Source organism: Aphis gossypii, chromosome 1, assembly GCF_020184175.1.
Source record: "Aphis gossypii isolate Hap1 chromosome 1, ASM2018417v2, whole genome shotgun sequence".
Taxonomy (NCBI): Eukaryota; Metazoa; Arthropoda; class Insecta; order Hemiptera; family Aphididae; genus Aphis; species Aphis gossypii.
Genome location: NC_065530.1, coordinates 33,136,515 through 33,148,609, shown reverse-complemented (window position 1 = coordinate 33,148,609; position 12,095 = coordinate 33,136,515). Strand labels below are relative to the sequence as shown.

The window sequence follows — 12,095 nt, the reverse complement described above, 5'->3', positions numbered from 1 at the left end:
TACGGAAAGGGTATAAACGTATAGTAGGTTAAATGCTCAAAAACATTAAAAACACCTTACTGTTTATTTATTTTTTAACCAAGTCATGGTTAAATTTCATTTTTTCTTTATGCAAATGTAGTCATTTATACTACGCGACTATACTAGATTTTTTTCAGATTTAAAAAATTAATATTGAAGGTGTAGGAGCCTGGAAAAGTTCAAAATCGTGTTCATTTCACAAGTGTTGACGGTGTTGACCTAAGTAACAAAAAATCGCATCTCTAAAGGAACTTAAACATTGTCCTTCATATTCACAACATAGTTCTTGGCTTAATTGCACAAATAAAATCAATGAAACAACAAAAATAAATAGTTTGAGGTCTTCAACATTAGAAATATCTTCATCAAATGCAAGTTTCTTTTAGCCAAACTAAAATTAAAACCAAAATATGTAGGTAGTACTTTAATAATAAATAACATATTAACATTTTAATGCTTACATCGTTGTATACAACAAATGTATCCTTGTGTTCTAAATCAGAAAATTTAGAATAATTTGTCACAAGACCAAGTCGATAATTATAAGGAGAGTCAGCCAATTCTAAAAAGAATTTTGCTGTATCTGAATCAAAATTTGCGAAAAAACCAACAATAGTAACATTTTTGCTTTTAATGAATGATTACAATTCTTCTTCTGATTTCAAAACTTTTTTAGTTGGGTCAGACTTCATTGTTACCCATTGAATAATTTCATCCTTGGTTTGGCCGCCTGCAATGTTAAAATACAAAATAATAAATATAGTTATTATAAAACGACTATTTCATAAATACTTTGGAAATAATACTTCCAAACAGACAACAAATTATTTTTTGTGTACCTGTGTAGTCAATTGGTTTTCCATTTTTAAAGAACTTTAAAGTTGGATATGCTCGGATACCAAACTGTTCAGCTAAGTCCCTCTCAATAGTAGCATCTACTTTGCCCAATTTAACTGATAATTCATTTTGAGCTAAATGCTGGGCTGCACTCGCATATTCTGGTGCTAATTGTTTACAATGACCACAACCATGGTGCATCTACAAAATGTACACAAAATAACCAAAATTTAGTTTAACTGTTATTTGGTTTTTATACTTCGGCATTTGGTAACGTTCCGGTACAGGAACCACAAATTACCAAAGCTGACCCGGAGAATAGAAACTTTGGAGCTTTACGGAAAGGGTATAAACGTATAGTAGGTTAAATGCTCAAAAACATTAAAAACACCTTACTGTTTATTTATTTTTTAACCAAGTCATGGTTAAATTTCATTTTTTCTTTATGCAAATGTAGTCATTTATACTACGCGACTATACTAGATTTTTTTCAGATTTAAAAAATTAATATTGAAGGTGTAGGAGCCTGGAAAAGTTCAAAATCGTGTTCATTTCACAAGTGTTGACGGTGTTGACCTAAGTAACAAAAAATCGCATCTCTAAAGGAACTTAAACATTGTCCTTCATATTCACAACATAGTTCTTGGCTTAATTGCACAAATAAAATCAATGAAACAACAAAAATAAATAGTTTGAGGTCTTCAACATTAGAAATATCTTCATCAAATGCAAGTTTCTTTTAGCCAAACTAAAATTAAAACCAAAATATGTAGGTAGTACTTTAATAATAAATAACATATTAACATTTTAATGCTTACATCGTTGTATACAACAAATGTATCCTTGTGTTCTAAATCAGAAAATTTAGAATAATTTGTCACAAGACCAAGTCGATAATTATAAGGAGAGTCAGCCAATTCTAAAAAGAATTTTGCTGTATCTGAATCAAAATTTGCGAAAAAACCAACAATAGTAACATTTTTGCTTTTAATGAATGATTACAATTCTTCTTCTGATTTCAAAACTTTTTTAGTTGGGTCAGACTTCATTGTTACCCATTGAATAATTTCATCCTTGGTTTGGCCGCCTGCAATGTTAAAATACAAAATAATAAATATAGTTATTATAAAACGACTATTTCATAAATACTTTGGAAATAATACTTCCAAACAGACAACAAATTATTTTTTGTGTACCTGTGTAGTCAATTGGTTTTCCATTTTTAAAGAACTTTAAAGTTGGATATGCTCGGATACCAAACTGTTCAGCTAAGTCCCTCTCAATAGTAGCATCTACTTTGCCCAATTTAACTGATAATTCATTTTGAGCTAAATGCTGGGCTGCACTCGCATATTCTGGTGCTAATTGTTTACAATGACCACAACCATGGTGCATCTACAAAATGTACACAAAATAACCAAAATTTAGTTTAACTGTTATTTGGTTTTTATACTTCGGCATTTGGTAACGTTCCGGTACAGGAACCACAAATTACCAAAGCTGACCCGGAGAATAGAAACTTTGGAGCTTTACGGAAAGGGTATAAACGTATAGTAGGTTAAATGCTCAAAAACATTAAAAACACCTTACTGTTTATTTATTTTTTAACCAAGTCATGGTTAAATTTCATTTTTTCTTTATGCAAATGTAGTCATTTATACTACGCGACTATACTAGATTTTTTTCAGATTTAAAAAATTAATATTGAAGGTGTAGGAGCCTGGAAAAGTTCAAAATCGTGTTCATTTCACAAGTGTTGACGGTGTTGACCTAAGTAACAAAAAATCGCATCTCTAAAGGAACTTAAACATTGTCCTTCATATTCACAACATAGTTCTTGGCTTAATTGCACAAATAAAATCAATGAAACAACAAAAATAAATAGTTTGAGGTCTTCAACATTAGAAATATCTTCATCAAATGCAAGTTTCTTTTAGCCAAACTAAAATTAAAACCAAAATATGTAGGTAGTACTTTAATAATAAATAACATATTAACATTTTAATGCTTACATCGTTGTATACAACAAATGTATCCTTGTGTTCTAAATCAGAAAATTTAGAATAATTTGTCACAAGACCAAGTCGATAATTATAAGGAGAGTCAGCCAATTCTAAAAAGACTTTTGCTGTATCTGAATCAAAATTTGCGAAAAAACCAACAATAGTAACATTTTTGCTTTTAATGAATGATTACAATTCTTCTTCTGATTTCAAAACTTTTTTAGTTGGGTCAGACTTCATTGTTACCCATTGAATAATTTCATCCTTGGTTTGGCCGCCTGCAATGTTAAAATACAAAATAATAAATATAGGTATTATAAAACGACTATTTCATAAATACTTTGGAAATAATACTTCCAAACAGACAACAAATTATTTTTTGTGTACCTGTGTAGTCAATTGGTTTTCCATTTTTAAAGAACTTTAAAGTTGGATATGCTCGGATACCAAACTGTTCAGCTAAGTCCCTCTCAATAGTAGCATCTACTTTGCCCAATTTAACTGATAATTCATTTTGAGCTAAATGCTGGGCTGCACTCGCATATTCTGGTGCTAATTGTTTACAATGACCACAACCATGGTGCATCTACAAAATGTACACAAAATAACCAAAATTTAGTTTAACTGTTATTTGGTTTTTATACTTCGGCATTTGGTAACGTTCCGGTACAGGAACCACAAATTACCAAAGCTGACCCGGAGAATAGAAACTTTGGAGCTTTACGGAAAGGGTATAAACGTATAGTAGGTTAAATGCTCAAAAACATTAAAAACACCTTACTGTTTATTTATTTTTTAACCAAGTCATGGTTAAATTTCATTTTTTCTTTATGCAAATGTAGTCATTTATACTACGCGACTATACTAGATTTTTTTCAGATTTAAAAAATTAATATTGAAGGTGTAGGAGCCTGGAAAAGTTCAAAATCGTGTTCATTTCACAAGTGTTGACGGTGTTGACCTAAGTAACAAAAAATCGCATCTCTAAAGGAACTTAAACATTGTCCTTCATATTCACAACATAGTTCTTGGCTTAATTGCACAAATAAAATCAATGAAACAACAAAAATAAATAGTTTGAGGTCTTCAACATTAGAAATATCTTCATCAAATGCAAGTTTCTTTTAGCCAAACTAAAATTAAAACCAAAATATGTAGGTAGTACTTTAATAATAAATAACATATTAACATTTTAATGCTTACATCCTTGTATACAACAAATGTATCCTTGTGTTCTAAATCAGAAAATTTAGAATAATTTGTCACAAGACCAAGTCGATAATTATAAGGAGAGTCAGCCAATTCTAAAAAGAATTTTGCTGTATCTGACGTTTTTGTTAGGTTAGGTTCGATTATTACGCGGTTTTTCGACGATTTTAACGTTTCCCTTCGATTTTTTTTTTTTTTATTCGGCTGTTTGTTATATTATAATAAAAAATTATATGTTGTTTTGTATTATTGTATTTGTATATTCAACCCGTTTTACGGATATATATATATATATTTATATTTTAAAAATACCTATAGGTATGAGGGTTTCAAGTGTACGTTGCTTTGAGAAACGTTATATTAAATAGACAATTAATATAGGTAAGCTTTATTACACACGAATTATACGAAAAATGTATTAGGTATACATATATGATGGCTCATCTTAATTCTATACTCTTCATTTTTTTTATTATTGCATTATATTATTAATATAATATTTATTTACACACACACACATACATATAAAATTGATATGTTTCATTAATAAAAGCCCCTGAAAGAGTTAGGTAAGTCAAAGTTATAATGGAAAATATTTTTAATCATACCTAAGAGTTTCTGTAGGAAATGTTTATGACACTTTTGTTAGGTATAGTATTTTATATATCTAATATATAAATGTGAAAATGAAAACCTTTGAGTGATATGTTTTCGGAAACTACTGAACCGATCGTTTTGATTTTTTTTTTAAATTGAAGAGCTCATTGCGGAGAAGGTTTATGGCATTTGGTCGATTCACAATCCACATTTTAAAGGGTTGCTCAAACGGGGACTTTGAGATTTACGATGGAAATTTTGTTTATAATTTTTGTTTATAAATGGTTGCTATAACAACCCGATTTACGTGTTAACACATTTATCCCTTTATTATTACAGCTAATTATTATTATGTATAAAAACATGATAACATGAAGTCGTAAAATACCCTACGCATTTACGCATACACGAGGACAAGGTGTTTTATTTATTATTTTCGAATATTAATTTATTATTAATGTCTTCATATGCGCACCCCAGTTTATGTACTGTTATTTTTAATTCTTATCTAAAATTGTTTAAATTCTTACAAATTAATAAAAAATAATTAATATGTTTGTTGAATGTGAGCTGGTGGCAGCCGGACAATTATTTTTGGTATTTATTGAGGTGTTCCTCAATGATGAACTGTATGAAAAATTTGGATCAGAAAGTAACCAAGATTGCAAGTTAAAGCTATGCACAAAAATTTAATAGACGCTATAGTTATCACTGGGAGCGCTAGAGGAGATATAGTTTTAATCCCGAGAATTAAAAAAATCCAACTGATTATCCCTTTGAGTTAAAAAGAATACAATTCCTCCTCAAAATTTGCTGTGTTATAACTATTAATTAGTCTCAAGGACAATCATTGAGCATAACAGGGATTGACTTGAGAGAAGAATGTTTTTCACATGGACAGTTCTATATCACATGTTCTAGAGTAAGCTCTGCCAGTAGTTTGGTTATTTTAGCCCCAAAAGGCAGTACCAAGAATACTGTTTATAAAGAGTTATTGAGATGAATAAAATATTTCAATATAAATATATTTTTTTTTTGGTTTTTATAACACCATAATGCTAAGTATTTTTTGCCGACAAATAACAATATTACAATACATGGGCAACCAAGGATCAACATAACATCTAAAAGCAGACTGTAATAAATATAAAAACTGATAAAATAAAAGTTATAGTAGGTAACACAAAAAAATGTACACGGGCAAAGCCGGGTTATTCAAGATTTTTGAGAATCAAAACCTAGGTTAGGAATTTAGGATTATGTATTAATTGATTATATTAATCTACCGTATTATATCAAACTTAGTATAACTTTGATACTTTATTAGAGTTAAATCATACACTTACGTACAAACACCACTAGGTCCGCGATCTACCGCAGGTAGATTATCTACCTGATAATATACTGCTGCGAATCAGAATTTTTATTCCGGGTAACAGAAAACTTAAGTTAAATCTAGAACATCATCCATCGAATATTAAATAACGTATTGAACAAAGTCTGAGTCATAAAGAATTGGCATTTTTAACGAGCAACGAAGTGCAAAACATGAAGTAAGCAATACGAAGTCTGCCGGGTCAGCTATTATTATTATTAATATAATATTAAAAAAAAATCTCGGTTTTCACCTGAGGTGACTTTTGCGCGGGCAACGCCGAGTGGGACAGCTATATATATATAACGCGTTTTCGATTTCCGCTCGATTGTTATGCGGTTTTTCGAAAAATTTTCGTTTTTTTTACGATTTTCATACTTTTCCGAACGTTTTCCGTTCCGTTCCGTGCGTTTTGGAGTCTTCCGAGTACGGTGACGTTTTTCTTCGATTTTTTTTTTATTCGACTGTTTTTTCCGATCTGTCTAATAATTTGTATATTATAATACAAAATTATGTTGTTTTATATTCAACCGTTGGTTGTTTTTTTGCTGTGTGTTTCTAGACGACATTTCACCAAACAATACAATGTTCGTGTACATGATTATATGTTATAAAAATACCCATAGGTATGAGTATTTCAGCTGTACGTTGCTTTGAGAAACGTTAACGGCTTATTTTGTAGATTTATTATTAAATACGTTAAATAGATGTATGATTAAGGTATTTAAGTAGGTAGTGTTACAGATATACATTAAATAGATAATTAATAAGAATAATTAAGCTTTATTACACACGAGTTATACGAATTAAAACTGAGCTGAACGAAAAATTCGTCGCAGCACAGAAACGGTTTAAGTGCTCGAGATTCGGCACCAGAATCCAGCTCAAACTGTAGTCAATAGGATAAAGTGTTAGTTCCCCTATAGAACTAGAGGTGATAGGAGGTAGCGAGTTCGATTCCCTCTCTGGCTGTGCCTTTGGCGCATTTTTATGGCGGCGCTCTGATTAACGTGGCCGCCCGTCTCCAACGATTATTTGCATTTTTTTTTTGAGTTAGTTTTTGATTTATTAATTTGAATTTTGAAAATTAAAGCTAGGTATTGCTTTCTCTTATACGATAAATACATACGTCTACGATTTTTTTTAATGCCATATTATTACGATTATTATAATTTATAAGTATATATACATATAAAGTGTAGACGTGTAGTACTACAACGCGTTTAGGGAGTACATTTTGAATTGATATGTTTTATAAATTAAAATATTTATCTATTACTTAATACTTAAAAAAATAATGTATGTTTTATAGTTTCTTACACTCACATAATATCAAAAACAACATCTGAACTTTGACATTAGGAGGTATGAATATTATGGATTTAACTTTCGGACATCGATTTACATCATATTATGATGACTGATAGCTAGACATTCAATTACCATTTTCACTGAATAAATTTTATAATATAAAAAAAAGAACCAGGCATGCGACGGGACACGGTATGAGATTGTTCATATTATACTATATTGGTATTATAAACCTACTATTCACACACCGTCCGCGATCCGACGCAGTCGGATTGCCTACGTGGTGGGTTTAATGACGTTTAATTCGATTTTTCCCAATCATAACTGACAACTCGACTTAAATGCTCACATGTTATTCGACTTTATACTTATTATCCTACAATACAACATTAGACTTTCGACGTCGGAGACGCAGTCGGATTGCATTGTCAGGCATAGATTTAGGCACGTGATGTGATAATTGATAGCTAGACACTCGACTATAATTTTCGCTAAATACATTTTTTTATATACAAAAAGAACAGGGTATGCAATGGGAAACGGTATTACACCAGTTTAGGACTGATAGCTAGACACTCAATTACCATTTTTCGTATTTATTTACTCGACTTCAGTACTTTTCTTACTTTTTTAGTGTATGATTTCTTTTCTAGTCACCCGATTACAATTTCCGACCGAATTCCTGATAGCATGATTTTCACACGACCCTCTCGAAGGCACCGAAGGCGGCTTCCACCAGCCCAGAAATCGAGGCACACCAACCCCCTCGAAGGTTAGGTTAGGACCCCCTCGGCTTCTTCCAAACCACCGGAGGTTAGGTTAACTAAAATTGTGACTACTAGACTTTTTACGATATTTTCTTTACAGTCCCGACTCCGACCTAGGATATTCACTTAGACCGAATTTCACAGCAGAGCGAGGCACACTTACACCGAGGCGCACCAGCCGCAATTATTATAAGTATATTTATACATATTATAAAGTGTAGTACTATAACGCGTTAAGGGAGTACATTTTGAATTGTTATGTTTTCAATTTTTATGACATCTGATATGTTTTATAGTTTCTTACATATCAAAAACAACATGTGAACTTTGACATTAGGAAGTATGACAATTATGGATTTAACTTTCGGACATCGATTTACATCATATTATGATGACTGATAGCTAGACATTCAACTACCATTTTCACTGAATAAATTTTATAATATAAAAAAAAGAACCAGGCATGCGACGGGACACGGTATGAGATTGTTCATATTATACTATATTGGTTTTATAAACCTACTATTCACACACCGTCCGTGATCCGACGCAGTCGGATTGCCTACGTGGTTGGTTTAATGACGTTTAATTCGATTTTTCCCAATCATAACTGACAACTCGACTTGAAGACTTGAATGCTCACATGTTATTCGACTTAATACTTATTATCCTACAATACAACATTAGACTTTCGATGTCGGAGGCGCAGGCGGATTGTATTGTCAGATATAGATTTAGGATACACACTTAGGTACGTGATGTGATGATTGATAGCTAGACACTCGACTACCATTTTCGCTTAATACATTTTTTTATATACAAAAAGAACAGGGCATGCAATGGGAAACGGTTAGGTTAGGTTTTTGATAACACGATTTTCACCCGACCCCCTCGAAGGTTAGGTTAGGACTCCCTCTGCTCCTTCCAAACCACCGGAGGTTAGGTTAACTAAAATTGTGACTACTAGACTTTTTACGATATTTTCTTTACAGTCCGTCTCCGATCTAGGGAACTCACTTAGACCGAATTTCACTTAAACCGAATTTCACAGCAGAGCGAGGCACATCTAGTACAAGTTATAAAACATTAACACTAGCACAATTCGCTTAGTTTTCAATAAATACCTATCATTGGTAATGTGCAGTTAGTTGTCCAAATAGATTTTTTTTCCACTTCTTGCAATTATTAACTTAATTACAAATAAAAAATCTATTTGTCATTATAATAATTAAATAAAATTACAGTTAAACAAATTCATACTTACTTAATTTATTTTGTAGTTATATTTAAATATAATACGTGAAGCAATATTTTATTTTTCACTGTTATCAAAATATTGGTATTTTTAAATGTAATTGGAAATGGTAGTATAAATACCATTTTAACATAGAGGATCTTCCAAAGTGTATGTGATATTAGATTTCACTATTGCATATTCAAATTCCAATTTGGAATCATAATATATTATTATGTGTATGAATTATTTTATAATCACTTTTTTTTATGAATTAAATCATCTGTCTAAGTATGTTTGTAGTAAATATAAATAGTCTAGGACTATCTATGTGCCAAATTGAAGTAACAAAATAAAAAAAACTCAATAACTGGCTGAAACATCTTAGTTGTTAGTAATATTTCTATGTAGTGCTATGATACTTGATTATATAACAACGCATTTATTATCCACCGGGTAACAGCAAACCATATGCTATACATTTAAACAACAACTGTAGATGTATAAATGATTAATTTGAAATCAAAATGTTTTAACTTAATGATATACATATTGTATTATTTATTTAATTGTAGAAACTAATAACTAGGTAGTAAAACCAACAAATTGTACATATTATTATTTATATTATGTACCTACTCGCCAAGTATCCAATTGTCATGTGATTAACCACTTTAGGTACTTGCTTATTTGATTAAAATATTAAATAAAATACAATATGTGGTAGATAAGAAAAATATATTCAAGAACTTTTTATAATGTAAATATTAAACTTGAACTTTATTATAACATAATAAGTGCATTATTAAAATTTAAACACTTAAAACTGATAAATATTAAAAAGTAAAACTTTATTAACATTAACGACTCGATTCGGGCCAATTCAATAATTATTCAATCTTACAATCACATCGTACTTATAATCTTATAAGTTTATAACATAACCGTTTATCAGATACTCAACGTATTGCCATGTGCTTCACGATAACCAAGTATTAGGTATACTTCATATCATGTAACCATGAACCATGATATCTGTAATCGTGCACAGAACAATACAAATAACAGCTGATGTGAAAATAAGTAATACAGTTATTAATGGTCTTATAATATGGTAGGAAAATACGTAAATACGTAATACAGTTAGTAATAGTCTTATAATATGATATGAAAATACGTCATTGTAGTGAGTAGGTACAACGATTATCATTTATCACCGATATACCTTGTGGTTGAACAATATCGAATTAATTACTTATAGCTTCTGGTATTTGTAACTGATAAGTATTATTATGACCAATGCTGCAAACACCTTCAATGGGGTGATCCATGCGAACCCTGCTAAATTGGCACTATAAAATGCATTTAGGGGCCCAACTTACGTTTACAGTAGGTAAGGTACTTACTGAATTGATCTGAAAAACGTAATATTTTTTTCACTAGGGCATACAAATTCTAATTTTCACGGTAGGTATAACGCATTTACACACAAACATCTCCCAAAACACCCCAACTTTGAGGATTTTATATCTCGTCAACGAATTAACGAAAATTGAACATTTAAACGAGATAATTCATAAGAAAAAAAGCTTTACTAAATTTTGAAATTTTTAGTATGGGTTGCTATTTGAAAATCAAAAGTTGATGGTGGTTTACCTAATAAATATAAGGGTGAAAATTATTAAATAATTATATAATTCTAGAACAGGGTAGATCTAAAATTTTGAAGAAAAAAATTTGAAAAAAGTGAGAATACTTTTTGAGATAAAGAGTGTTTTACGCTTAATCAATCACCCTGTATACAGTTAAATTTTCAAAAATGTTTGACTTTTTTTGAGTTATATATAGACCACTGAAATTTTCAATTTTTCTGAAAATTTTTTTTTGAAGTGTCGATAAAATTTTTTTTGCCCAATCAAAATACTTGAAAATTTAATACAAGGTTCCTTATAAGTTGTTCTTATTGTAGCTAAAAAAAATTAAAAATCGTTAGTCACAATTTTTTTTTACAAACGTTTATAGTTCAAATTTTTACGAAATCTGTCGAAAACGCGAAAATTTGCAAGTAATTTTGAAGTTGAAAAATCATAAAATTTTTTTCTTTTATAACTAAGTTTTGAAAATTTGGTACAAGGTTCTCCATACATTTTTCTTCAAATATCTGTAAAAAAAAACTCTACCGGATTCAAACAAAAAATTTTTATGAGTGTTTGAAATTTAAATTTTTACAAAACCGCGTTAAATAACGATTTATCCTCAAACGAATTTAAATATTTGTTATTATTCAAAAAGTATAAGTCGTAGATACTTGAAAATATTACCAGTTATTTAGATTGGCATTTTCTTTACATGATTTAATTTTCAAAATATTTTGAGTTTTTTTGTGCTATTTATAGACAACTGAAATTTTCAATTTTTCTGAAAAATTTTTTTTGAAGTGTCGATAAAATCTTTTTGGCCCTATCAAAATACTTGAAAATTTAATGCAAAGTTCCTCATAAGTTATTATTATAGTGATTGAAAAATTATAAGAATACATAGGCACAATTTTTTTTTATTAGCATTTGAAGTTCAATTAATATTGACAAAAATTCGTCAAAACCATGAATATTTGCAAATTATTTTGTAGGTATATTTCATAAAAATTTTTGTATAAGTAGCTAAGAGTTGAAAATTTAATACAAGGTTTTTCATAAGTTTAACTTACAATTATTATAAAAGAACTTAAATTTTGTTGTATT

At 30.0% G+C, this 12,095-nt stretch overlaps 2 protein-coding genes across 2 annotated transcripts; both read right to left on the bottom strand.

The window, feature by feature from the left end:
• Positions 1-648: 648 nt before the first annotated feature.
• LOC126550693 (probable protein disulfide-isomerase A4) lies at positions 649-3,445 on the bottom strand (the record flags this gene model as incomplete). Its single annotated transcript, XM_050202694.1, is given in 7 exon segments — positions 649-751; positions 861-1,059; positions 1,884-1,945; positions 2,055-2,253; positions 2,871-3,036; positions 3,188-3,435; positions 3,437-3,445. Coding segments are annotated over 7 exon segments (972 nt in total), but the record flags the coding sequence as incomplete, so codon positions are not given.
• On the bottom strand, positions 1,843-2,254 carry LOC126549718 (protein disulfide-isomerase-like). The gene is made up of 2 exons (XM_050199836.1): positions 2,055-2,254; positions 1,843-1,945 (listed from the first exon to the last, which is right to left on the bottom strand). The coding sequence occupies exons 1-2, from the start codon at positions 2,251-2,253 to the stop codon at positions 1,857-1,859; spliced, it is 288 nt and encodes a 95-aa protein (XP_050055793.1). The 5' UTR covers position 2,254; the 3' UTR covers positions 1,843-1,856.
• Positions 3,446-12,095: the final 8,650 nt, after the last annotated feature.

Excerpts from the sequence above, each read along its gene's own strand:
- LOC126549718 (XM_050199836.1), bottom strand. The coding sequence starts at position 2,253 with ATGCACCATGGTTGTGGTCATTGTAAACAATTAGCACCAGAATATGCG. Across the intron at positions 1,946-2,054 it reads AAAACCAATTGACTACACAG|GCGGCCAAACCAAGGATGAA; the intron begins GTACACAAAAAA and ends TTAACATTGCAG.